At 38.7% G+C, this 23,877-nt stretch overlaps 1 protein-coding gene across 5 annotated transcripts in view; it reads right to left on the reverse strand.

The window, feature by feature from the left end:
- kidins220a (kinase D-interacting substrate 220a) overlaps positions 1–22,949 on the reverse strand; it is a 75,718-nt gene extending 52,769 nt beyond the window's left edge. For 4 of the 5 annotated variants that reach the window (XM_036593086.1, XM_036593085.1, XM_036593083.1 and 1 more), the window contains exons 1-20: positions 22,766–22,949; positions 18,140–18,301; positions 16,941–17,039; positions 16,219–16,317; positions 14,762–14,860; positions 13,970–14,068; positions 13,607–13,705; positions 13,223–13,420; positions 11,598–11,696; positions 11,215–11,313; positions 10,972–11,070; positions 10,108–10,285; positions 9,643–9,807; positions 9,277–9,456; positions 7,526–7,685; positions 6,932–7,083; positions 6,057–6,343; positions 3,880–4,020; positions 1,907–2,144; positions 1,616–1,707 (exon numbers count right to left, since the gene is read on the reverse strand). In XM_036593086.1, coding sequence (XP_036448979.1) covers positions 1,616–1,707; positions 1,907–2,144; positions 3,880–4,020; positions 6,057–6,343; positions 6,932–7,083; positions 7,526–7,685; positions 9,277–9,456; positions 9,643–9,807; positions 10,108–10,285; positions 10,972–11,070; positions 11,215–11,313; positions 11,598–11,696; positions 13,223–13,420; positions 13,607–13,705; positions 13,970–14,068; positions 14,762–14,860; positions 16,219–16,317; positions 16,941–17,039; positions 18,140–18,271 — 2,715 coding nt within the window. In that variant the 5' untranslated portion in view covers positions 18,272–18,301; positions 22,766–22,949. Of the gene's footprint in view, positions 1–1,615; positions 1,708–1,906; positions 2,145–3,879; positions 4,021–6,056; positions 6,344–6,931; positions 7,084–7,525; positions 7,686–9,276; positions 9,457–9,642; positions 9,808–10,107; positions 10,286–10,971; positions 11,071–11,214; positions 11,314–11,597; positions 11,697–13,222; positions 13,421–13,606; positions 13,706–13,969; positions 14,069–14,761; positions 14,861–16,218; positions 16,318–16,940; positions 17,040–18,139; positions 18,302–20,503; positions 20,633–22,765 lie in introns of those variants that run through there. The other variant, XM_036593084.1, reaches the window with a different exon arrangement.
- Positions 22,950–23,877: the final 928 nt, after the last annotated feature.

Consider the following 23,877-nt stretch of genomic DNA (forward strand, 5'->3'; position numbering starts at 1 on the left):
TAAATCAATTACAGACGCTCCTTGGCGACATCCAGGGGCTCCGACAGCACCCCCTCCTTCTCCTCCCCTACCTCATTGAAAACACACAGCAACAACAAACACGCATGCTTACCAGCACAAATACGAAGTGACTTATATTTGGAGTGGTTTTCCTAACTTCTTATTGTTAACTGTTCTCTGAGCTACATTGAGTTTCTGTCTCAGAATGTAACTAAGGCTATGTTAACATTACGGAGTGGAAGTGGCACAAATTTGTTTGGCATATGGCTACAATAACCATACAACCCTTCTTGATAACTCAGGGGTCTGTAAGGTTTGAATTGGCCCACCAGAAAGTTACCCTAACTGCACCTGACACCCTCACCCAATAAGAGAACAAGCATATTTTTACACTACATATCAGGTGTGGGAACAGGTCACTAAGTTGCAAGTAATAAGTAAGTCCCAAATCAAGACAGTCAAGTCTCAATTCAAGTCTCGAATTAGTACAGACAAGTCTCAAGTCTCTATGGACTCGAGTCTATTTCGAAGATGCAAGCCTTTGTTCCAACACTGACAATATTCAATTTATAATTTTTTTTTTAAACATAATCTATAGTACATGGATATCGACAGACATAATGTACTGTAGTGTACCCAAAGAGTAGTGTTACTACACATGAAAAGAACTTTCAAAGCACTACTGAACATTAGCAACAACAAAAACTTTACAGTTGAAGATCATTTTCGATTACTTTATTTTTATTCCCCTTTCAGGTAAGAAGTGTTTTTACACCATGCCATAGCTCTGTCGTTTTATGGCCCCACACGAGCCCTTAGGTCCTCCACAGCAAGTCTGTCAGACATACCACAAGTCCCCCAGAATAATTCTGAGGACACAGCCTTCGTCTACTATGCACCCAAACAGTCTAACACCAAAAAATATTAGAGCAGTGGGCTCAGTGGACATTTTTAAACAACAACTTAAAATGCCCCTTTTTAGCTTACAATTGACAACATGCTTTTTTGTTCATTTATTTATTTTATTCTTTTTATTTTAGCTATTCTTTTAATTATGATTCCTTGTTTAAATTGTTTATCTTTTACACTATTTTATTTTATTTAAATAGCTTTAATTGTTTATTTATATGACCCTCCCTGTTTATGCCACATGGATTGAGTGGTTGCCTGCTACTGTTGCTTTCACCTTGTCTATCTTAATTTTTTAATTATTATTAATATAGTCCCGTTTGTGCAAGTACTTTTATTTGTTGTTTTTTTATTTGTGCTACTTTTGATTACCTTTTTACTCTTCCTTCTGTGTTTTTACTGTAAAGCAATTTGAGCTGCATTTTTATGTCATGAAAGGTGTTGAATAAACAAAGACATTATTATTATTATTATTGTTATTATTATTATTATTATAGACAAGTATGGATTGCTTAGAAACATGAATATGAACTGTCAAAGCAGAAAGATCGGATGTGACAAAAAATAGGAATTAATCTGTAAGGCTTAAAATGTGAATTTAGCCACAGAGCTTGGTTGTCTTTTGAAACCATTTTTTCAGTACATAGTGATGTACTTGCTGTTTATCTGGGAGTGGAGTCATGTGGATGAGCCAGCTGAGTCTTACCCTGCGGTTCAGTGCGGTCTTACTGCCCTGCTTCGCCTGCTCTCCAAGACTGTTCTGAGACTGAAACTTTCTGTCCATGTCCTCATGCCATGCTACAGGGGCACAAAGGCATAGATCCAGCAAGATAAAATTAGATTCAACCATAGCCATCATGCATCAGAAAGACAATTATTAGCACATTTGAATAATTGTTCAAACTTAAACTTAAAAGTCATACAGTACATCAATCAAACTGCTTGGTCATTTTGCCTTGTATTTTCTCAGTTAATAAGCATGTGTTTGTACTCTCACCCTCAGCGCCAAGCAGGTCTCCGTTGGTGGGCGCTGCCATGCTGAGCTTCTTGGCTGTGCTGAGGCCGCGGCTGTTCAGGAAGACGGGCAAGTGCACAATGTTGCGCATGTAGTCGTGGCCGTTGATGTTGGAGTCACGCAGCACACTGTTCAGGTTCTGGTTGATGGCTTTGATGATGATGTGGGGGTCGCTGGCAAAGATGGAAATGAAAGGGCCCTTAGAGAAAAGCACCCTAACCTGCATAGAGCAGAAGTAAGATGTGTTACAACATTTAAGCCATTACCCTTCATAAGATTAAAAAATAAATAAATAAATAAGAGAGAATGTTTTCTTTGACTGCTTACAATATGTTAACATATTAAAGACTCATCAGGGGAGTATTTCACAAAGCAGGATTTCTAAATTAGACAGGTAATTTAAGTCCAAAAATTGGGGAATGTCCAATAGGACTGTCCCTCAGCTCTTTTCCTGTTGAACAGGCTTGACTTTAGACTTAACTTATCTAAGAAATCCTCCCTTGCGAAAAATCCCCTATGTATATTTGGAGGAAAACAATTCAGGTGTAAATATTTACGATAACAACTAAAAATGTCCCTATAAGTGGTGTTAAAAGGCAGTCCTGACTGGGGTTTTTATGAACACAAAGTATGCAGCAGTTACAGCTGCTAAGGGAGTTTTCTGAATGTATTATAGTTTAATTATTATTTTTGCAGTTGTTATTGTCAAAAAAAAATATGTAATAGTTTCATCATCAAAAATAATACTGGTTAGTTAATTCAAACTGATAAAGACAACATGCTTCATATTTTTTAAGAAAACGCACAGCTCAACAGCCGATGGTAAACACTGCACATCACATTACACTGAGAAGATCCAGTGATGCACAAACCCTTCACAGTGTAACATTCAGTATTATACAACATAGACAACATTTAATGTAACAGCTCATTTAACTCAGACTGCTGTGCTGGGGATTTTTTGGATGGGCTGGAGGCACTGTAGGTTAGAACGATTAGAACAGTGTCATCTGATATCAGTGGGCGAACTAATGTCTTGCTTGACCAATCATCATCAAAATTCAGTTAGTATGTAGTTCATTCCTCCACATAATTGAATAATATGTACAAATTAAAATTAAACACTAGTTTTTTCAGAACTGACCACCACATGGAAAGGATGCAGTGTGAGTGAAGAGTACCGATGCAGACATGGAAATGATGGGGACTTTCCAGACTGATGAGAAACTGCAGCATGGCCAAGTGTCACAGGACACTGATTTGTGTACGATTTAAAAAGTCTATTACAGCTGACCGCCACCTCACGCTAGCGTCTAGGCCCAGATATTTGCTTATACTGCCATAGTCCACAGTAGCCACATTGTCTGTTTCCCATACAAAGCATGCCATAATCCCTTGCAGCCCCTTTTTTATTCACAGCAGTCTGAAAATCCTTTCCGTTATGGGACATTAGCAGCAGCAAGTAGAAAAACATTTAGTTTGCGATAAAAATTCAATTTTGTAATTCCTATCAAAAATTGCAAACAAAAAAAGCATGGAATTTAAAAGGGATGCGGCTAATTGCGCCACAAAGGAGTCTTTGAGAAGGTTTCAGGCACTCTGGAAAGAGGGAGATTTCATTAGCACAGAGCAAGCTGCCAACACAAGGGGATTATACCCCTAAATAATAACGTTTGGCTGAAGGAAATTCTATTACTCCAGCTGGAAAAGAGGAATCTGAACTTTCTGGGCTACATGAGCATGAACTCTGATAGCTACCGTATGTGGTTCAATCAAGAGATTGATGAGTGTTTACTGCCGGGTCAGATTCGCGCATTTAGGGAAGGTGAGGAAGATGTGGAAATTATGAGAAGAAGAGCAAGACGGGTCTTTGTGACATATGGTTTCATAAGCAAATTTGAAACCTGACCAATGCACACACACACACACACACACACACACACACACACACTCACCGTATCCAGCATCTGCAGCACTTTGTCTTGCTCGCAGGAGTCCAGGCCATCGATGATTACGACCAGGCGAGTCTGATTCTGTGTGAAGCCATCAATGGTTTTTGCCATTTTAGCCATAAGTTCCACCTCACACTTTAGAACCTAGTAGATGACATAAGAGATTATCACTTAAAACCAGTAATACTTTGAGAACCCAGAGTCTAACTGCTGCGATCGGAGGTCAAAATGTTACATGAAAAACTCCTTCTGCACTAGAATCAAAATATATTTATGTATTATAATAAAAGTGTAAATCAATGTATTGCATGTATCATCATCCTGAACCATCTTCTATGTAAAATGGTGGTGATGGTTCAGTGGTTCAGTGAAATATCAAATTAATACAATTTTCCTCCGACCCCAAGCGCAGTTGATCAGTCAAGACGTGTTTAGTGTTGAAGTTTGCTTCTTTAGTTTTGCACTGGAGCTACTAATGTAGCTTACAAGTACATAAAGCTTATGATCACCAATTACCACAGAATAAACCGCATGTCTAAACAACCGCATACTTGCCTCAAACCTTGCTGAGTTAATAATCTAAAACAGACGTGCTTATTTGGTTACTGACACTGTATGGCATGCTGCCATCTGCTGTTATCTATAAAAATGGACAAGCACAGTACGAGACCACCCTTTCATTTATTTAAGTCAAATTGGCCATTAAGTACAAGTTATTCTATTTTCAGCATCAGGAAAAAAGTAGAGAACAATATTAACAGAAAATTACACAGAAGCCTCAACAACTAAATATAATATATTTTTCCGTATTTAGTGGGTCCAACTTTTACCTTTATTACATCATTATTGCTTCCATTCTTTTCAGAAGATTTGCTTTCAGTTTTTCAAAGAAATCTGAAGGAACATTTTATCTCAGATGTCTCGTTCTGGTGGTCTTGTGCTTTTTTGCCTTTTCTCAGAAACAGCTTCTTGACAGCTAAACATCCTGTCAGACTCACAGTGCTGAGTTGTCTTCTCACAGTGGAAAGATGGACAATAAAAGTTTGGATTTTTTCAGATCTGAAGAGTGAAGCTTTTCTCTCCTCTCTCTCTCAAAGGTGAAAGCTTTAAGTGCTGTATATCTGATGGTGACAGTTTTGGTGGTCTACCGGGTCTTGCATGATTGTTAGGAGTCTATTTTTTTTGTTTCTTTCTGTTCTTGTACTCCTGTTTTTTTTCCTTTGACTTTCCCTATCTTAATGCAAGTGGAATATCTTATATCTAATCCAAAGCCATTTTAGATAAACATGACAAAGGAATGTGCAAGGCAGTTAAGCTGGGTCTGGAGAGCTGTTTGTGTGAATGTTATTGCCTTTTTGAAGGGGAACATAATGTCAGCGACCGTTTGGAAACACCTTTTGTTGGAGAACACAGCTGCAACTCATTAGTTCTAATATTGGAAAGATGAAAGAGTTAAAGTGGCAGTAGGGTGCAGAACAGTAAAGAGTGGATTTTAAATACTAATAGATTTGATGTCATACATAGTGCTGGAAGCTTTTGTGTCATTTTCCATTTTTTTCCCTGATACTTTGTTCCTGACACTGAAAAATGACTAACTTGTACATAATGGCCATTCTGACTGTAAATTAAATGAATGAAGGAGTGGTCTCTGACTTTTGCACTGTACTGTATATCTCATGTTTAGCCCATTTCTTCATAGATAACGGTAACTGCTGATGTATAAACATCTACTACTTGTTTGCTACATAAGCTTTGTAGCTCCAGTGCAAAATCAAAGAAGCAAAGTTCGGCCACCAAACATCTCTTGGCTGATTGTCCGTACTTGCCATGAGGGGAAAATTGTGTCAATCAGATTCTTCTCAGAACAATTACTTTAAACAAATATCGCTGTCAGAACAAAACTCCTATCTCCAAAATGGTAAATGTACAGGAGAAGGAAAAAACAGTTTAAACTAGTAATGGAAGTTAAATGTGACAATATTTTAGAATTTTGGACCATTTTTATTGGTTCATTCATCATGAAATTTTCACACAATTCTAAATATAACTGGAGTTTTTAAATTATGTCAAAAAAATTAAAAAATGGAGATTCAAAGGTTTTCGCATGAAAGTGATGATACTTAAATTTAAATCTTCTGTTATTGCCTGTACGGAGCTGTTCACGACTCTCTTTTGCATACCTTCATGAAACCTTCACTCTTGAGCTTGTGCATGCTGTTGGCAGCGCTATGCAGTCTCCTCCTCTGTGAGTGTAGCACTGAGTCAGCAACTTGCCACCAGGTCCTGCAGTTCAGCAGCAGAGCCAGACCCACCACGCTGGCCATGGCCACCAGCACCGCGTTCACTGTAATATTAGCGGGCTCTACCTTGAAGATAGCCAGCAGGGCCATGCCGGTCACCAGACATGCCAGCGTCAGTGCAAAGAGCACAAAGGATGGTACACAGCATGTCTTCTTCCACTTTTTTCCTAAAGAATGGGAGAAAGACACTTTCAGACAACTACAGAACTAGTATGTAAACTACTAAATAGCATGTATAGCACAGAAATCAGTGTATAGTAATAATAGCCATTTCTAAAATGCAGCATAGAGCTTAATCAGGCCTGAAATTTTGGTCCGAAAATGCTTTCAGTCTGTATAAACTTTCCATAGTGCGCTGTCCTCACTCTGCCTTTACCTGTTTAATGCTTAAGTTCTATTTCTTTACATAGAACAAATTACATATAACAGATTGAACATTTCAAATATTTTTGGCCAAAAAAATAACATTCTTTTGAGTGCGCTAAACTCTCCTGACTTGCTTCACTGTTTTATTCACATCCCAGCACACATTTACAAAGCGATGTCCAAACCTGACATGAATAGTTGGGTCATGCCATGTTTCGACAAATATTTCAAGCTCTAATGTTACATTACTGTTTCAGTACTGTTGTATTTTGTCCATTACAAAGAAAACACTAAATATGAAAATGTCCTCATTAATATCATGAGGTCATATTTTCCCATGTCACTTATCTTTAGTGTAAAGTACTGCATGTTGAGCACTACAAACAAACCTTGTGACTCATCATTTTTAAAGACCCTGAAGAGTCTGGTGGCCATGAAGCCAAACTCTCTTTCACATGCATCTGACAGCGTGGCAATCATCTCAGCCATGGAGGTCTCCCCTCCCACACTCGACAGGCGATTATAGTCTGTGAACAGAAACCTGAACAGCAAATGTGAGTGGAAGCGTCTTAAAAGCAGACAATATATCTCATATTTCACAACATGGGTTGACTGTTAATAAGAAGCTATTATACGATTATTCATCTTAATCCTAAACATTTTGTATACTTTTTATATTTATTTTTTTCTTAAATACCTTAATTTTTCCTGTTTAAAGAAATAATGCTTAAAGGAAGTAAATGTATCTGCCAGTGCATTAAGACAAGCTCATTTGATGAGACCATTTTTTTGGTATTATTAAGTAAAAGTAATGTATTAGTTTGAATAATCTTATAACATTCTTGTAACAATCCCGTAATGAGAAATATTAGATATGCTGTCTGCATTAAAAATGCTTTCGCTTGTTAAGATATCATGTTGTGAAGTGTAGCAGGTTCTTTCAGCTTAGGCAGCAGAGCCAGGCATGGCTCGGTCAGCCGTACCTGACGGGGAGGGCTTTGGTGGTCTGCTCAGGGAGCTCCGGTGGGTTTACGAACATCAGTTTGAGCAGCAGTTCTAGGTAGCCAATGTGACGGGCCAGCCGGGTGCTGATGAGCCACGCCCAGCTCTCACCTTCTTTTCGACCGCCAAAGTACACCAGCACTGCACACATCCGAGAACATCACAGTCCAGTTAAATAAAGTACAGACAGGACCCTTCCGACCTCAACAGGCTGTTTTTGTTACTCTATCTTTAATATAAATATGTATATTTCATCTGTCCTGACTGGCTGCCCTAAATTGAACTGTGCCTCATTCAAAAGCAGTCTGGGAAACACTTCTTATAACTTCAGCATGACTGGGCGGGGCTAAACTTCTGTAGATTTAGTAGGCAGATAAATGCAAATGCATTAGTTCATCACAGAAACAGCAAAATTAAAACTGGCTGTTCTTACCACTTTGTTTTCATATATGGACTGTATGGACTAAGGAGTGAAACGTATGTTTTGAAACTTTAACAATGTTTACATCAAGCTTTTATTTAAAAAGTGAGGAAAACTCAGTTCTCCACGGTATGGCCCTTAAGGATACCCTTTGGCTACCTGATAGACACACACGCTTAGAAAAGATTGGTTTAAAAGAATAATTTACCACATAGCTACAGTAGTAGCATCTATCTTGAAACCTTAACTCTGTCTGTATTTTTGTCAATTTTTATAGGTAACAGTACATCATATAGTGTCAGTTAACAAATAAATATGTTTATCTGACATTAACTTGATTTCTTAATTGAAAAGTAATTTAAACTAAATGCTAGTAATTGATTACTTTTTAGCCCCATACCTCCAGTGCAAACAAACAAAAAATAACTCTGAACACCAAACAAGTCTTGTTTACATTTGGGGTAAGTGGAAATTTGTGTAAATTTGTTCTTTTTCCCCAAACTACGCCTTTAAGACAAGAGAAACTTTACGGCTCATGCAATTTTCCCAGTCCAACAGTGCCCTCTGGTGGACAAGACCACTAACAGTCCACACACATTACAGTGAATACTACACAGCACACAGGCTGGGTAATTTGATTTGCTGAGAAGGCTATTTAATAGAATGTGCCTGTCTGTAACTGCCACTGCCTCTCATGTGCTAAAGAGCTTAACGAGGTTAGCATGGAGCCAGGCTGGGAACACAGGCTTAGACATTTGTACACAAACATAGTCCAGTCCACTCTGACTACCACATGAATTGAACGCTGATTTCACCTGAGAAGCACTTAAAACTCAACTTCATCGAACATGAAGAGCATGAAGGGTCCTCAAACCACATCGAGCTGTTAGGTAATCTCAAATCATTTCTGACACTGCATGATGTACTGTTGTCAATACAAATGGACAAAAGTAGCTGTGTATAAAATTCAGGTTTCAAGATGACTGCTAGGTTTTAGATATGTGACACACTTTTTGTACTTTTTTATAGAAACAGTGTATCACACAATGTCAGAAACCACCTTCACATTCCTTAAAAACTCAGCAGGCTTTGAGAAAGGTTTGTAAAGATTTAGGCATGCAGTTTGCACAATGCTAACTTGTGGTCATAAACTCCCATTATTTGTTAGTTATATTGTCTCCAGTACAAAACTAACGACACAAACCTTGGACACAAAACATGTCTTGGCTAACTCATTAAATTTAAGGTAAGGGGACAATTGTGAAAATTTAGTTTATACAATTTTGATGGCAAAAGAGCCTGGGCTCTCACCAAAGAAGATGTAGAGGAGAGCAAGCAGGCTGAGAGCCACAGCAATGGCCAGCTTGGGGTCAACAGTAAAGCCCAGGAGAAGAGCCACAGAGCCGCAGAGCAGCAGGGTCAGCACCACCACCAACCAGGAAAACTGCAGCAATGGCTCCACCTGCTGGCCGGCAAATGTCTTCATCTCATCTGATTCAAGAGAGAGAGAGAGAGAGAGAGAGAGAGACAGACAGACAGACAGACAGACAGACATCACCACAGAATGATGGATGATTATTCTGTGGCCCTCAATAGGTGTGATGTGAAAAACATTATCTATTTCAATAAGTAGTTTGTTGGCAGATAAAGGGAAAGAAATACCCAGGCTTCTCTTACCCTCCAGTTTCTTGAGGAGAAAAGACTTGCCACTGCCCCACTGGGCGTACAGGCCAACGCAGATGGGCGGCTGCATGGTGGGCTCACTCAAAATGTCTGCCAACGCACTGCTGTACAGGTCGTAGCCCAGCATGTCACCATCACACTCAGTGGGAGACAGGTGCTCTGTGAGGGGTCAGGAAAGCACGAAGATAACAAAACTTTTTTTAGGAAATGGGAATCTACCTTATACTTGTTAGGACTGAACAAGAGGCAAGAATCTGATGATTCAGTTTGGACAATATTAGTGTGGTATAAGCTTCTACTAGCTCCATAAGCCTTACAGCTCCAGCACAAAACTAAACAAGCAAACATGCCTTTGCTGATTGACTACATTTGAGAAAAAGGGAAAACAGTTTTTCTGAACTATGATTTTAAAATTGAAGACGTTTTTGAATACTGTTGCAAGATTCAGTGAACACTTACTGGCTCCGAAGATCTGAGTGAGGATGCTCTTCTGGTGAGTGCAGTCGATGTTGTAAGGTGTCTCGCCCTCTTTGTTGGGCTTGTAGAGCAGGCGGCCGTCTTTAGGGTTCCTCAAAAGCAGCTCCGCCAGCTTCCTGCTGCGGCCCTTGATGGCGATGTGCAGGGCTGTGTCTCCTTTCTGAGAGCGACAACATTTATCTTGTCATTAATTACCAAACACTGAAGCACCATACACAAAAAATACATCTATACATAACAATAGTTCACCTACACATGCTTCACTCACAAATGCATTATTTTGTAGCATCTTAACAAGGTTTAACAAGCTTTTTCAGAATGTGGGCAAAAATCCCATTCAGCATAATAAGAAAGTGTAACAGACAATTTAGATTTTGTCAAAAAAATATATATATGAAAGGTCAGTTTTAGGAGATCCAAGACAGAAGATCAGCTGTAGACTTTTGTCTTGTAATGTTAGCATGGTGGCAAATTTGTTGTTGTTTCCAATCTGCCTAGTTGTGATCATCTCCAACAACAGTCCAGATTGGTAGGAACTTAAATTGCAAACTCAATTACATGTCTTGACTCTAAACAAAGAAACTGAATTAAAATTTCTTCAAATAAGGTTCAACTGGAGTTTTGCCAGCACTCTATAAAGCTTGTCAATGCAACAGTTACTATACACAATGCATTTTTGGACAGAGCATGAGTAAGTTAACTGTACTGAGGGTGATTCAAAATAAGGAGATACAAAATATTCTAAGGTGATGACTGATAATGGTGAGATAACGACTATTTTATTTATAGCTCTTGTATACTTACTAATGATAGATTTTCTAGAGAAAAATAAATAGTTCTTGTTACCTTATCCACAGCAGACACCTTCGCTCCTTTGTCGAGAAGAAGCTCAACAATCTCAATGTTCCTCATCTTGGTGGCTTTAATAAGTGGAGTCTCCCCCTCCTGACACATAGAACAATTACAATTACTGCATATGATAAGGCAATATACTGCTGTGGGTGTGCAGTGAGGATCATGACACATACACAAAAACACAAAAAAGCTCAACTTCTACGGCTCCCTGGAAATCAAGCGGATTGGCTTTACCTTGGTGCAGGCCTCTGTATCTGGGTTACACTGAAGGATATCTCGTACCATGGTGGCATTGCCTTTTTCTACAGCCCAGTAGAGGGCAGTCTTGCAATCCTGTGAGGAAAGAGTGCATGAGTAAACATGGGCACAACCCTACTTTTTTTTTATAAAACTACCTGTTTTGCCCCATTAACATTACTTTATTTTGGTACACTATGACAGGATGAAACTTACATCTCTGGACCAATCAAGAAAGTGATATGATGGTAATAAAGAAATAACGAAATAAACAGGCCTGTTCAACATCAGGGCTGTGCTAAGAACCTGTTGCTGACAGATATTTACAGGGGAGCTGAGGACAACTAGGCTGAAACAATGAGAGAGCAAGACATATGTACCTGGCCCTTGACATCAATATCAGCATATTTATGTAGCAAAGCTCGGACAATCTCCACGTGGCCTCCTCTCACTGCTGCAATTAGAACAGTGTCTCCACTCTACGACAAACAAAAGAGTACAGATGAATGAACATGTAAAGCTAAGTATAGGCTGCAAGAAACATCATCATTAAGCTGCGACAGCCTGACGCTGACATTTGAAGAAAGTGACACAAATTAAAATACTCATGTTTTTAAAAAAAAACAGGGTCGTTATTTGTTTAGCCACCATGAAAATTTCAGTTAGGGTTGATTTTAGGGCAATGGCTATAACAGAATAACATTGTGCTTTTATATTTTTTAAATTGTAGTTTTAATAAAGGCTGCTGATATGACTAAATGGTACTGACTTCTGTGTTTTGCATTGTACTTTGCATTAACCATGTACGTATGCAGTAAGACAGTGCTCACACAAAAAGTACGTCAAAAAAACAAAGATACCAAATCACAACTGCATTTTCACAGTGTGTCAGTACCTACAAACTTACTTTTGCCATGTTAAGGGCTCATTTGTTAATATTTAAAATTGAGATACTGGAATACAAATTCATTTCAAATGTTATTCCAAACCGTAAAGTACATTAGACAAGTATTTTGGATATTTTCATACATTTTCAAAAGTTTTTGATAAATACATTTATATACATTTATTTTTGTATGGTGCATTTCTATATGTAATATTTCCCCATACATTTTGAACTAAAAGCATTTTAAAATATATTCAGTTAACATGGCAATATACTCTGGAATATATTTTAGAGTTTGGAATGTATTTTGGCATGGACTGCAATGTATTTGAAAGGTATTTCAAATATATAAAATATGTATATATTTTTCCATATGGGAAACAGCAAGGCTCACAGTCTGGCAAAAACCTCAAGAAATGGAGACTGAATCTGGGGAGCTATGAGGGCCAGTTAAACAGTAACAGGAGGCACAGACACAATACTTGTTTATCACTTCAGTTTTGATAACTGTCTAGCTAACTAATTTACATCATTGTGTACGTTGTTTTGATTATGTATTTACATCTTAGCTGATTACATATTGTCGATTGCTTGTTAACAGATATAACAATCGATTATCAACCTCAACTGAGTAGTTTAACATTTTTAAACTTGAAATAATGTTGTAAGATAAGATATAATTCCTAGAGGTAGGATAGATGCTTCTGTAATATACATTTGCAATTGTCTCATCAGCTTAAACTTAACTTAAAGACAGGACATTTATTTAATACAGCTCTGGTCTCTTTAAAGGAGTAGTTCAGCAAACAATAAAAATGTAGTCTATCAGCAGATTTGCAATGGAGCTACGGGGCTAAGTTAGCTAAAAAGTAACAGAAGCTCATAACAAGCAATTAATATCACACAACCTGCACGCCTATATCATTACACTCGCCTCACACTGTACCAATTTAAGAAATCTCAAACAAACTTGCTGACATAGGAACAACATTCAGGCTTCAAGTGGGCTACTCTTTTAGCCATGTAACATACTTTTGTCCTATTTTGTAAGGGGAGAACTGCGTAAATTAGATTTTTTAAAAAAAAATTCAAAAACAAGTCTTGAAACTTGGTTCCCACCCGGTCAGGAATGTTGACATATGTGTCTGCGTCTAGCAGGTCCTGCACTATCTCAGTGTGGCCCTCAATGGCAGCGATCATCAGCGCTGTGTTGCCATCTTTGTCCGTCATGTTGACGTTGGGGTTTCTCTTCAGCAACTCCTTCACCACCTCAGTGTATCCACCACGAACTGCCACGATCAGAGCAGTCATTGAGTTCTGACAGAGAAAGCAAACTCAGGTTATGATTATACTAAATGGTTTTAAGCTTACAGGTTTCTTACTAGCATGAGGCAAAATTCACAGCTTAAACAGCTCACAGCTTATGTTTATTATGCATTAGCTCAAATGTAGTTCTAAGTCCCCAATTAATAACCCAGAAGAGAAAAATTCAAGAACACCCACCGCCCCTTCCTGGTCCACATTAGCCCCGCTCTCCAGCAGATGCATCACGCAGTCATAATGGCCTTTCCTGGCTGCCCAGATTAGCGCTGTGGTGCCATACTGATTGCAAGATTAGAGACAAGACAGTCAGGTTAACATGATATTGGGCAAACTATTGAATTTGGTATCGGAGCTTCCTTTGTGTTGTTCCAGTTTAATTAGTGTAACATACAGCCCGTTTTCTCAGGGCCACCATCATTCACTCTTGTGAGAACAGAACTTTCACTGTATCTTTCTGTGTTCTGAGACTGTGTTTATGTAAATAAAGTTCACTGCTGCGAAATCAGCAACAACTCTGGAGATAAGGGTAATGATGGTAGTCACCTTGTCAGAGCAGTTGACTTTAGCACCGTGTTGTAGCAGCAGCCGGACAATCTCCGAATGGCCTCTGCCAGCTGCCCAAATGATGGGGTATACACTGTACTGTTGCAGAAAACACAAATGGATGAGATATATTTCTGTCTTTCTCTCTCACTCAATGTCTTTCACAGTCACTCACTCTCTCGCCTCACTGGCACCCTCACTCTTTCTCTCACCGACTCATTATCTCACTATCTCTCTATCACTCATTTCTCACACACTTGCTCACTCTCTCTCCTACTCACTGTCACTAGCTCTCATACTGTTTGGCTCACTCTTAGGTTTTCTCAGTCTCTTTTCTTCTCACTCTTAAGTTTTCTCTGAGAGCTCTAACTCTCACACTACTTTCTTCCCAGTCTCTCTCAATATCACTCATTCACCCTCATTCTCACTCTCTCTCACTTTCTTTTGCTGTCACTCTCCTTCCTTCACTCACCCACTCACTCACTTACTTTTGCTGTCACCCTGCCTTGTTCAGTCACTCAATCACTCACCTACTTCTGCTCACTCTCACTCTTTTATTCTCACTCTCTCCCATCTCTCACTCACTCCCCCGCTCATTGTCACTCACTCACTCACTGTTTGTCACTCTTCTCTCATTCACTCACTTTCATTCTCGCTTTTACTCTCTTTTGCTGTCACACAATTACTTCAAATGAGCCTTTGATGGTAACACTGTTGGCAATATGACTTTGTTTCGTTGCTTCATTCTCTGAGTGAATGCTGTAAAAAACAGTGCTGTACTGTATTGTGTACCTGTCCAGTGATGTTGGGGTTCGCACCTTTCTCCAACAGCAGGCGGGCCACTTCCACACGACCTTTATAGGCTGCCCACATAAGAGCGGTCCAACCACCCTACAACCACACACACATACACAAACACAAACACACACACGCACACGTTAGTATGTTGATATGTAAAAGGTCTTTAGTGAAGTCACTGCAACTGGATTGTTTTCATAAACACTATTTGCCTGAGTCAGAGTGTTACTCAGATTGCAGGCTTTCTGCAGATGCTCATCCTGTTATTATTAGCACTGTGCTACCGACACACTGGCACCATAACAGCCACGACACACTTTCCCAGCCAATGTTGTGTTTGAAGAAACATGTGTGTAACACATTTATAAAACACCTGTAATAAAAAGAAACACCTCCACTTTAAGCTGTAAATTCAAAACAAGGCAAAATAAAACTTTTAATATTATTTATACGTGCAATTAAACATGATTTATATGATTGAATATGATGAATGATTCCCATAAAAGTGCTGTGGGTAAAGTACAAGCAGATCCTTCAGAGATATGAGTGGTCGTATTCCAGTAATACACAAATTGAATTAATATATTCCAGGCAGCGTTGCTAAAGAAATTCAATTCCCGCTCAAGGCGCTTGCTAATAACATTGTAACAATCCACAACAGTAATTTTGAAGAAAATGGAGCATTAGGCTAGAGCTGGTTAAAATCAGTCTCAGTAGATTTCACAGCAAATGTAAACATTATTACAAGGAAAACAACAACAACAACAACAACAAATAAAAAAAAGTGATGACACTGACATTTCTTTTGCTATAGCTGACACAAACATTTTGACACACGTTGCCACCCTCCAATTGGCTTGAGCTCTTAGGACACGTAAAATGCATATAATTATAAATAATAATAAACATCATAAATACATATAATATTCATATGTATTTATTTACATATCTGTATTCAACATTTTTATTTTATTCGATAAATATATTATAATTTATATTCATGTACAATATCAACTACACAATATAATTGATGTATATAAATGTTAAGTGTCTGTTAACATGTTTTTATTAATATAATGTTGGACCATATTAATCAAGAAATTTTCAAACAATATAAAGGGTAGCTGCTGTTTTCATATGCAGTAAATAAATAATTACATGGATAAATAAATACATTAATTAATTTGTTAGGATAGTGGCAATATATGAAGAGTTTCAGTCCAAAGTGCTGTGTATCCATTTTGTGTTGTTAAAAAGAATAACAGATGATGTCTATTGGAAACACATTTTTATTTCTCTAACAAAGGGGTATTAATCACAATATAGCACTGATATTTCTGTCTGTGTAAAGCTCACTCCCAACAACATATATCATGGAAAAAAAGAAAACTGAAAGTGGTCTATAACGCATTTTGGAACAAAACCCTTCATATTCAGATATAATGCTTTACCATGTCTCTATGCTCCACGTTTGCATTGTTGTCCAACAGCTCCTTCACCACTTCAACATGACCCTCCTTGGCAGCAGAAATCAGTGCAGTCCAGCAATCCTGCGTACGAGCAAAAATGTTACACATAAGAAGCCTGATGTAACTCACCATCGAAAAATAAACGCCTAGATGCTCCCTGTCCATTGATGAACGGCTCTTAGAGATTTTAAACATACCAGTTGGTCATACCAAGTAGTCATGGGTGACCAATCTTTATAGACACCAGCGTTCAGTGAGGATCGAGGTACTGTATACTTCCAAGCTCCTTTGAGTGACTGAGGGTGTGTGTATGTTGAATGTCATCACCCCGTCATTTGATGAATCACAGTTTTGCATGCCAATTTTACACAGCTCTGCAACCCACCTGCTATTATGTGTTAACCTGGGAGAATCTAGCAGTTTAGTGCAGTTCCACCCACAGTGACATCACACAATGAAATGGAAATGTGCTGAAATTGCTTTCTTTCCTCTAAACGTTGAGGCTGGCCATGTAACCTGAATAAAATGGTCAGATGAGTCAGTCGGCCTGAGAGCTATCATAATTTATTGTTCACACCTAGCTTTAGAAAATTCTTGGTATTGCATTGCTCAGTGATTAGTGGTATTGAACCTTTCCTGTGTAGATAATTGCTGATGCTGTTGTGTAATGCAAAGTAAGCAGTTGGTGATGGAACAGTACCTACCACATCATCCAGGTTAACATTGGCTCCTCTCCTGATGAGCTCTTGCACAATCTCAAGACTGCCCTGCTCGGCCGCCACCATCAGAGGAGTCTGTCCATTCTGAACAAAAAGACGAACGTAGGGGTCCATACTCAGTCACAAACATGCTTAGAAGAGAACACTTAGGCTCACTTACAGGCTTAAAACTTTTTTTTTATCTCAGCAGTAGTGTATACATATAATACTACAATAAACACAAATAAAAAAAAGTACAGTACAAAATAATGTTTTATTTAAAAAAAAATGTTTGGTAATTAGAACAATATAGTTAGAGTAATGTAAGTTTGCGACAGACTCCAGCCATTGCATGGATTTGCTCAATTAGATCAGCAGCATTTGATTTAATTTCATACTAGACATACAGGACTGATTAGCTGACTCGGTTATTGAATGGTAACTGTAAATACTGGACTTCCACAAGGAGAGTTTTGGAAATGGTTAAGCAAATATGTTGACACACAAAAAAATCAATGTATTTTTAATAATTTAGTAGGTTTTTGAACAGGAAAAAGTTTACTGCCCAGATAAACAACTTTACATACAATTTTCTCAAATGGCCTAACACTTATGTACAATATGTTCTACATCAAGAAAGACACTCAGTTCTAAAATATACAGGATAATTTCAGTTAACCCTTAGAAGTTACAGTTCTTGGCAGTGATAAAACATGGAGTATTTTACACAATTTTATTTCTCACTCATATCTCATTTTCTGGTAAAAGAGCCGAGAATGTCTGTCAAAAGTGTGCATTCTATACCCTTAATCAATGCCACATTGGTGTTCTTAAGACGAGAAAAATTTCATTATGATTTTATTTAGATTTAATTAAATGTTTTACTATTTACAATTCTAAACAAGAGATGGCAACGAAAGTAAAAAGTGAACGTAAATCAAATGTCAGTCTAATTCACTGCATTTACTAAGTCTCTCATGGCTACCTGAGATTGTAATCTAATTACATTTAGGTCTAAAAAGTATAGAAAATGATAACAATAACTCATAAATAAAATATTTGATTTTAACCTTGCATTGATTCAGTCTTAAAGACATGCACATAACGTATATTGTACATATCACTGACACTGCAGAAAGCCTGTATTAATGTCCTTCACCACCTCACCACCATGTTTTCTCCATGTGTCTGTATCCCCTACTCACATCACTCCTGCTGTCCACCTCCCGGTACTTGTCCAGGTAGGTTCGCACTGCCGGCAGGTTCTCTTCCTCCACATGGCTGAAGATACTCTGGACAGCCATAGCGGTCATCTTCAGAGATCCCGTTGTGTCCATGGTGACAGCGTGGACTCCGCCGCTACAGGACTGGCGAAGAGCAGGAGAGGACACATTAAAGCGCTGTCCTCAACCTTTGTGGTCATTACAAAGCTCCAGTCAAACTCCAGGCAGTTAGTGGTCATGACATTTACAGGATGTACCCTTCTTCTCCATTCTAATGTGGAATAATGAGGAAGGCAGTCAGAGAGCCTCATCACAGAGCACAGACCACTCTAGCTAATGATCAACCACACAGTAGCTTTATGGGCAGCGGAAGACCACCTTATCAACTCTGATTAAGACAAAGCCCGCATGACATGAAGTTAAGGAATGTCAATGCTTCCAGTTCAAAGGTAGGTCATACCTTGCTATTCCTGCTTTGTGCACAGCTTCAGAAGTTGCTCAGCTACAACTAAGTTTCCGTAACAGTTCAATCCGTGCAGTTATTCAGAAACTCACAAGCACTGGCCTAATCTTCTTAACCCGCCTTAGTCGGGAAAACAGCTTAGTTGGAGCAAACTTACAGAGCAGTCCAGTTTAGGGCTTGTATTAACAAAGATTCTGCAAGTATGAGTCCTGATATAGTCACATTCCTGATATAGTCATTCTCTGTTGGACATAGCCATCATTTAATACACTTCATCAGGTTCAGAAACAGCACTACAAGGAGCTTTTATAGGGCTGCTGGCCTCAATGGACAACAGGGAATCATCCAATAAAACTAAGCTGTGAACACTCAATGAACGAGCATGAAAAGGATGTAAAAGGATACGTCACTGCTTCCTCAGCCAACAAACGGCCCAACCGATAATCACGTTGGCCACAGAGAAAAGGCCATTATAGCTGCTGGTGGGGAGTCAGGGTCAGGAGAATTGAGTGAGATTCGATTCCACTGAAGCACTGAAGCACTGCATTGTACCTATATAAAACCACTTTTAGCCACAATATTTAAAACATTATACAAATATAAGTTCCAAATATAAGTGCAACGGCTCAATCTGTCCAACTGAAGCAACCACTAGTTCCAAGCTCCTGTGCAATTAAGATATAGTCACATTGCTATTTTCTGCAAATGTCCTCAAAACATGAACAATCTAAATAAACAACCATCAGGCTGGCTACGTGTTAGCCTTGGGCAAAGCATCACAGATGCATGACTATCAAGAGGGAACCTATGAATCATAATGGAAAAAGGACTGACAGTGCTTTAGTGGTTAACAGCCTTGCAAACAATGAATGCAATTAAGAAAAAAGAAAATACTTTTAAATGTACAACTTTGACAATGACAAATTTGAAAGCTCTGAAAAAGTTTGCTAATATTTTAAGTTTGTTTTGCAATGCTCAGTTCTAGGGGTGGGCGATATGGCAAAAATACTGTATTTCAAACCTTAAAGACATTTCCACAATACACGATATGTATCACAATGTTTTAATACGCAGACAAAACGCCAGATTTCAAACCTGCTATCAAAAACCCCTAGTATGACAATTTTTATTAAAATTTGAAGGACTACATCCAGTTAAACAGGGCTAATTATGCTCTTTGTCACACTCTGAAACATGCAGCTGATCAGAGTTCTTCAAGTCCTGACGATATCCATGATATATTTACAATATAACATTATCAACATGTTGCCCACATCTTCTCAGATCCATGTTCATCAGAGGGAATTTCTTGGTATGAGGGTAGTTTTTTAAATGATTTGACAGTTTTTTCTTTTCCAAACTATTGTTTAAAGCATGTTGTGAAACTCTTTTGGCCCAAAGGTGGTTTAAACAGCTGAAAGGTTTGTACTTATATCACAATAAGATGATAAAATGCATTGAATACATCATTAGGGAGTATGTCATTGTCAGTACTGCCACAAATAGCCTCCAAATGGACTTCAAAACTACTAATTAATGACAGTAAGCATATATGTGTCCAAAATCAACTAACAAGACACTGTCTTTTCCTCAGCCTTTGTTCACAGCTCTGATGTGCTGACACACCCTTTAGTGCCCCAAAGCACCCCGCAGCAGCTGCTCCCTCAAGACTAAGTGCTCTCACATTGCCTAGAGAGCCAATCAGCTGAGCACCAGAGCCCCACAGCTGAGCAAGGTTCATCCCCAACCACCTACACCCTGCTGAAAACACAAAGACCAGCAAACACCAGTACAGATAAGACAGGTCAATATTCCTATTTCAGTCCAAATGTCCACTGAAGCCACTGTGCTGCCTAAAACTCTCACAGAACTCAACTACTCACCTAGTGCCAAACTGAGGTTTTTGTTAGCCGGTCTGTTTGTGCGCTGTTGATACTCTCCTCACGCTGTCACTCACTAACAGGGTTCAGCATGTCACTCCCGGCTGTACTGAATGATGTATGAAACAGAGCAAAGCCCCTCCTCCTCCTCCTCCTCCTCCTCCTCCTTCCCAACAGACCAACAGATGACCCAATGCCAGCACGAGCCCACAATAGCATACATTAAAAGCAGCACTTATCAACGGAGCTCAGCTCCACCACCACAGACCACCAGCATCTAATGGAACACATAGATTTCTCACTCTTGCTCTAATTTGTATGTGTGTACACATTTTATACATATACATATAATATTTATATGCCAGATATACTGCTCTCTAAACATATTCGCAGACTTTTAACTAATTTTATTGAACAAATGCACAGATCACTACAGTCCAATGACAAAAAAATGACCACTAAAACAGCTTCTGTGGAAAAAAAATCTTGGGAATGCAGAGATTCAGATGGAATTTCAGAATTAATTACAACATATCCATTCATTAAATGTGCTGAGATGACATTTGGCCTATTGTATGAAGAGAGAAAACCAGACAGGGACATTTTACTCTGGGTGGGCTTCGCCTAAATAGATAAACTGGAACATGTTGAATTATATGATGTTTGCATACACTCTTATAAAATAAAGGTTCCTAAATGGTTCCTGGCTTGGACATACAGTTCTAGGAAAAGCCTTTAAGTGGTACAAACCCTTCACATTATTTACACTTTCTTTAAACTAAATAAAAGGTTCTCCACACTCACATATCTAGTGTACAGAAATGTTTCCTTAAGGAACAATCCACTAAAGGTTCTTTAGTGAACCAAAAGTGGTTCTTCTATGGCATCTCTTTAAAGAACCTATTTTAAGACCTTTAAGAGTGCTCAACATCACATATACCTAAAACTGGTAAAATATGACAATGGTTTATCATATAGTGATAATTTACACTACAATATGTCATGTTTTTCATTAAAAAGAGAGCCTAACTAGTGTTTCAATTGGATTAAAAATCATATTTCACAGTATTTTTTTAATGTGGTGTTACTGGAGTGTTCCATCTTATCAAACCTGAAAAAACTAAACATTGTATATATATATATATATATATATATAGGTTCATTTTTTCCAGTCAGAGATCAGGTCTAGTCCTGGAGTACACAGTACTGTAAGTTGAGATTGAGGTAAAATGTAGTCCAGTACTAGGCGACTAGGCTTAATCGCTGTTTGGGAAACCAACCCACTATATTGGGAATCAAGCATCATGGTATTGTAGTTTTTCCACTAAATAGGCGTACTTAAATAAAACCTTAAAACACTTATCTCCTGCTGCATCATTAATCATCATATACATGCAATGATTAAAATAAGAATGAAGTATTTTAAGTATATTTTCTTCTTTTGCCTGTTTGGTGTTTTTGTGAAAGATTCATGTGTGACTCTGAAGGGCAGCAGTGTACTGAAAACATAAAACTGATATGAAAGGTCTGTGCTGGGCTCCAGTAACAGAACCCGTCAGCTAAAATAAGCCTGCGGGCACACTCACACACACACACACACACACACGCACACACACACACACACACACACACAGAGAGAGAGAGAGAGAGAGAGAGAGAGAGAGCGCTGCTGAGGATGTCTTTCCATGCTGTGTGAGTGTGTGTCAGAGTTCCTCCTCCTGTATATGAGCAACAATGCTGACCAAAAAGCAAATCTAAAGGTCACAAATTTAAGAGCTGAAGTTTAGTCTGCAGCTCCCAGGATGTGCAGTTCTGTCTCCCAGATGTATCATTACTCTTAGAAACAGCAGCAGTGCCACGGTGACACTCCCCTCATGGTACACAGCACAGCAACAACACGACATGCTTCAAGCAATGGTGCTCATTATATAGACATGCAGTCAGTGAAAAAGCAGCTGTGCTGGATAAAGAAATCTAACCTTCACCGTTTATGTAAACTCTGAAAGTGCAGCCCGATAATGACAGCTGCACTCCCTATTACAGCGGTACAGCAGCTTTACCTGACTAAACATACTACGAAAAAATGTTTTTAAAAAGTAAGTCATATTTTTTTTAACCCTGTCTTCTCTGTTAATACCAAAGCTACGAGCTTTCTGACACAGTTTTCACCACAGCTGCTCACTTCTCCTCAGACTTTTGAACTCAACAGTTACCTAGGTTAGCTAGTTAGCTAACGCTGTTACTCCGACACGGTTGACAACTTACATTTTCTTAGCACAGAGAGAATATATCCAGGTCCAGAGCGGTTCGGGGTCAGAGTGAGAGTTGAGCTTTCCCTCTAGCTGCTCTTCAACGTGTTAACGTTACTCTTGTTTTGGATAGACAGCCATTTTGTTCAGGAGGAGTGGGCAATTTCAATTTGACTCCCTGCGTCTCCGCCTTCTGTACAGCACAGCTGATATTTATGACAGAGTCCGTATCTTCACACACAGACAGCTGAGTCACATCCACATCTCAGCTCTCATGCTGTGTTTGGGGTCATGTAGACTCGGACACTCTTTAAGAGATTAAAAACATACTTCAAGTGGAACTTCACTGATTAAAAATAAATCTGCACAATTCAATCGCTGAAATGTGAACATTCCGAGTTTCGTGCACTGTAAAGAAACTGACTTCTTTACAGAGGTGGTGATAAGAACCAGGGGAGGTGATATCAACAACGCAAATATAGCCATTTTTTTACTATACAAAATGACCACTGCCTTCTGAGTTTTTATATGTAATTCTGATAATGGTAAAATAGGATTAAATCTAGAAGAAGAAGAAAACGTTTTCTTTGCTAAATACCCTGTATCACTGCTGGAAAAAACAACACCCAGCATGGTCATACTGGTTGACCAGAATACCAGCATTCAAAACGCAATATAATGCTTGTTTTGCTGCTGATCCGTATATTAACTTCCATTGCCGCTGCTTCCAGCATCCAAAACTCATCATATCGTCTCTGTCGGAGCAAAACCTCATATTTCCAAAATAGTAACCTTACAGGAGGAGTAAAAAACTTTAACTTGTAATAGCAGTTAATGTAACCTTTTTCCCCAATAATTTTGGACCATTTCTGTGGTCTGCCCATCATGACATTTTGACACAGTGCAACAAGTAAAAAAGTAGAAAATTATGAGAAGAAAATGGAGATACCAGTTTTCTGCGCCACAGTGATGATATGCTGGTTTTGCTGGTGACCAGCCATGCTAGTCTATGATGGTTTTATTAGCAGGGATGTACCTTTTTATCACAAATGGATTTTAAAAAATGTGTTTTAGGCCAAAACCTTTTGTCAAAACTATAAATAAACAATGTTTAGGGCATCAGGCAAC

The sequence above is a fragment of the Colossoma macropomum genome, unplaced genomic scaffold (assembly GCF_904425465.1).
Source record: "Colossoma macropomum unplaced genomic scaffold, Colossoma_macropomum, whole genome shotgun sequence".
NCBI classification, from domain to species: Eukaryota; Metazoa; Chordata; class Actinopteri; order Characiformes; family Serrasalmidae; genus Colossoma; species Colossoma macropomum.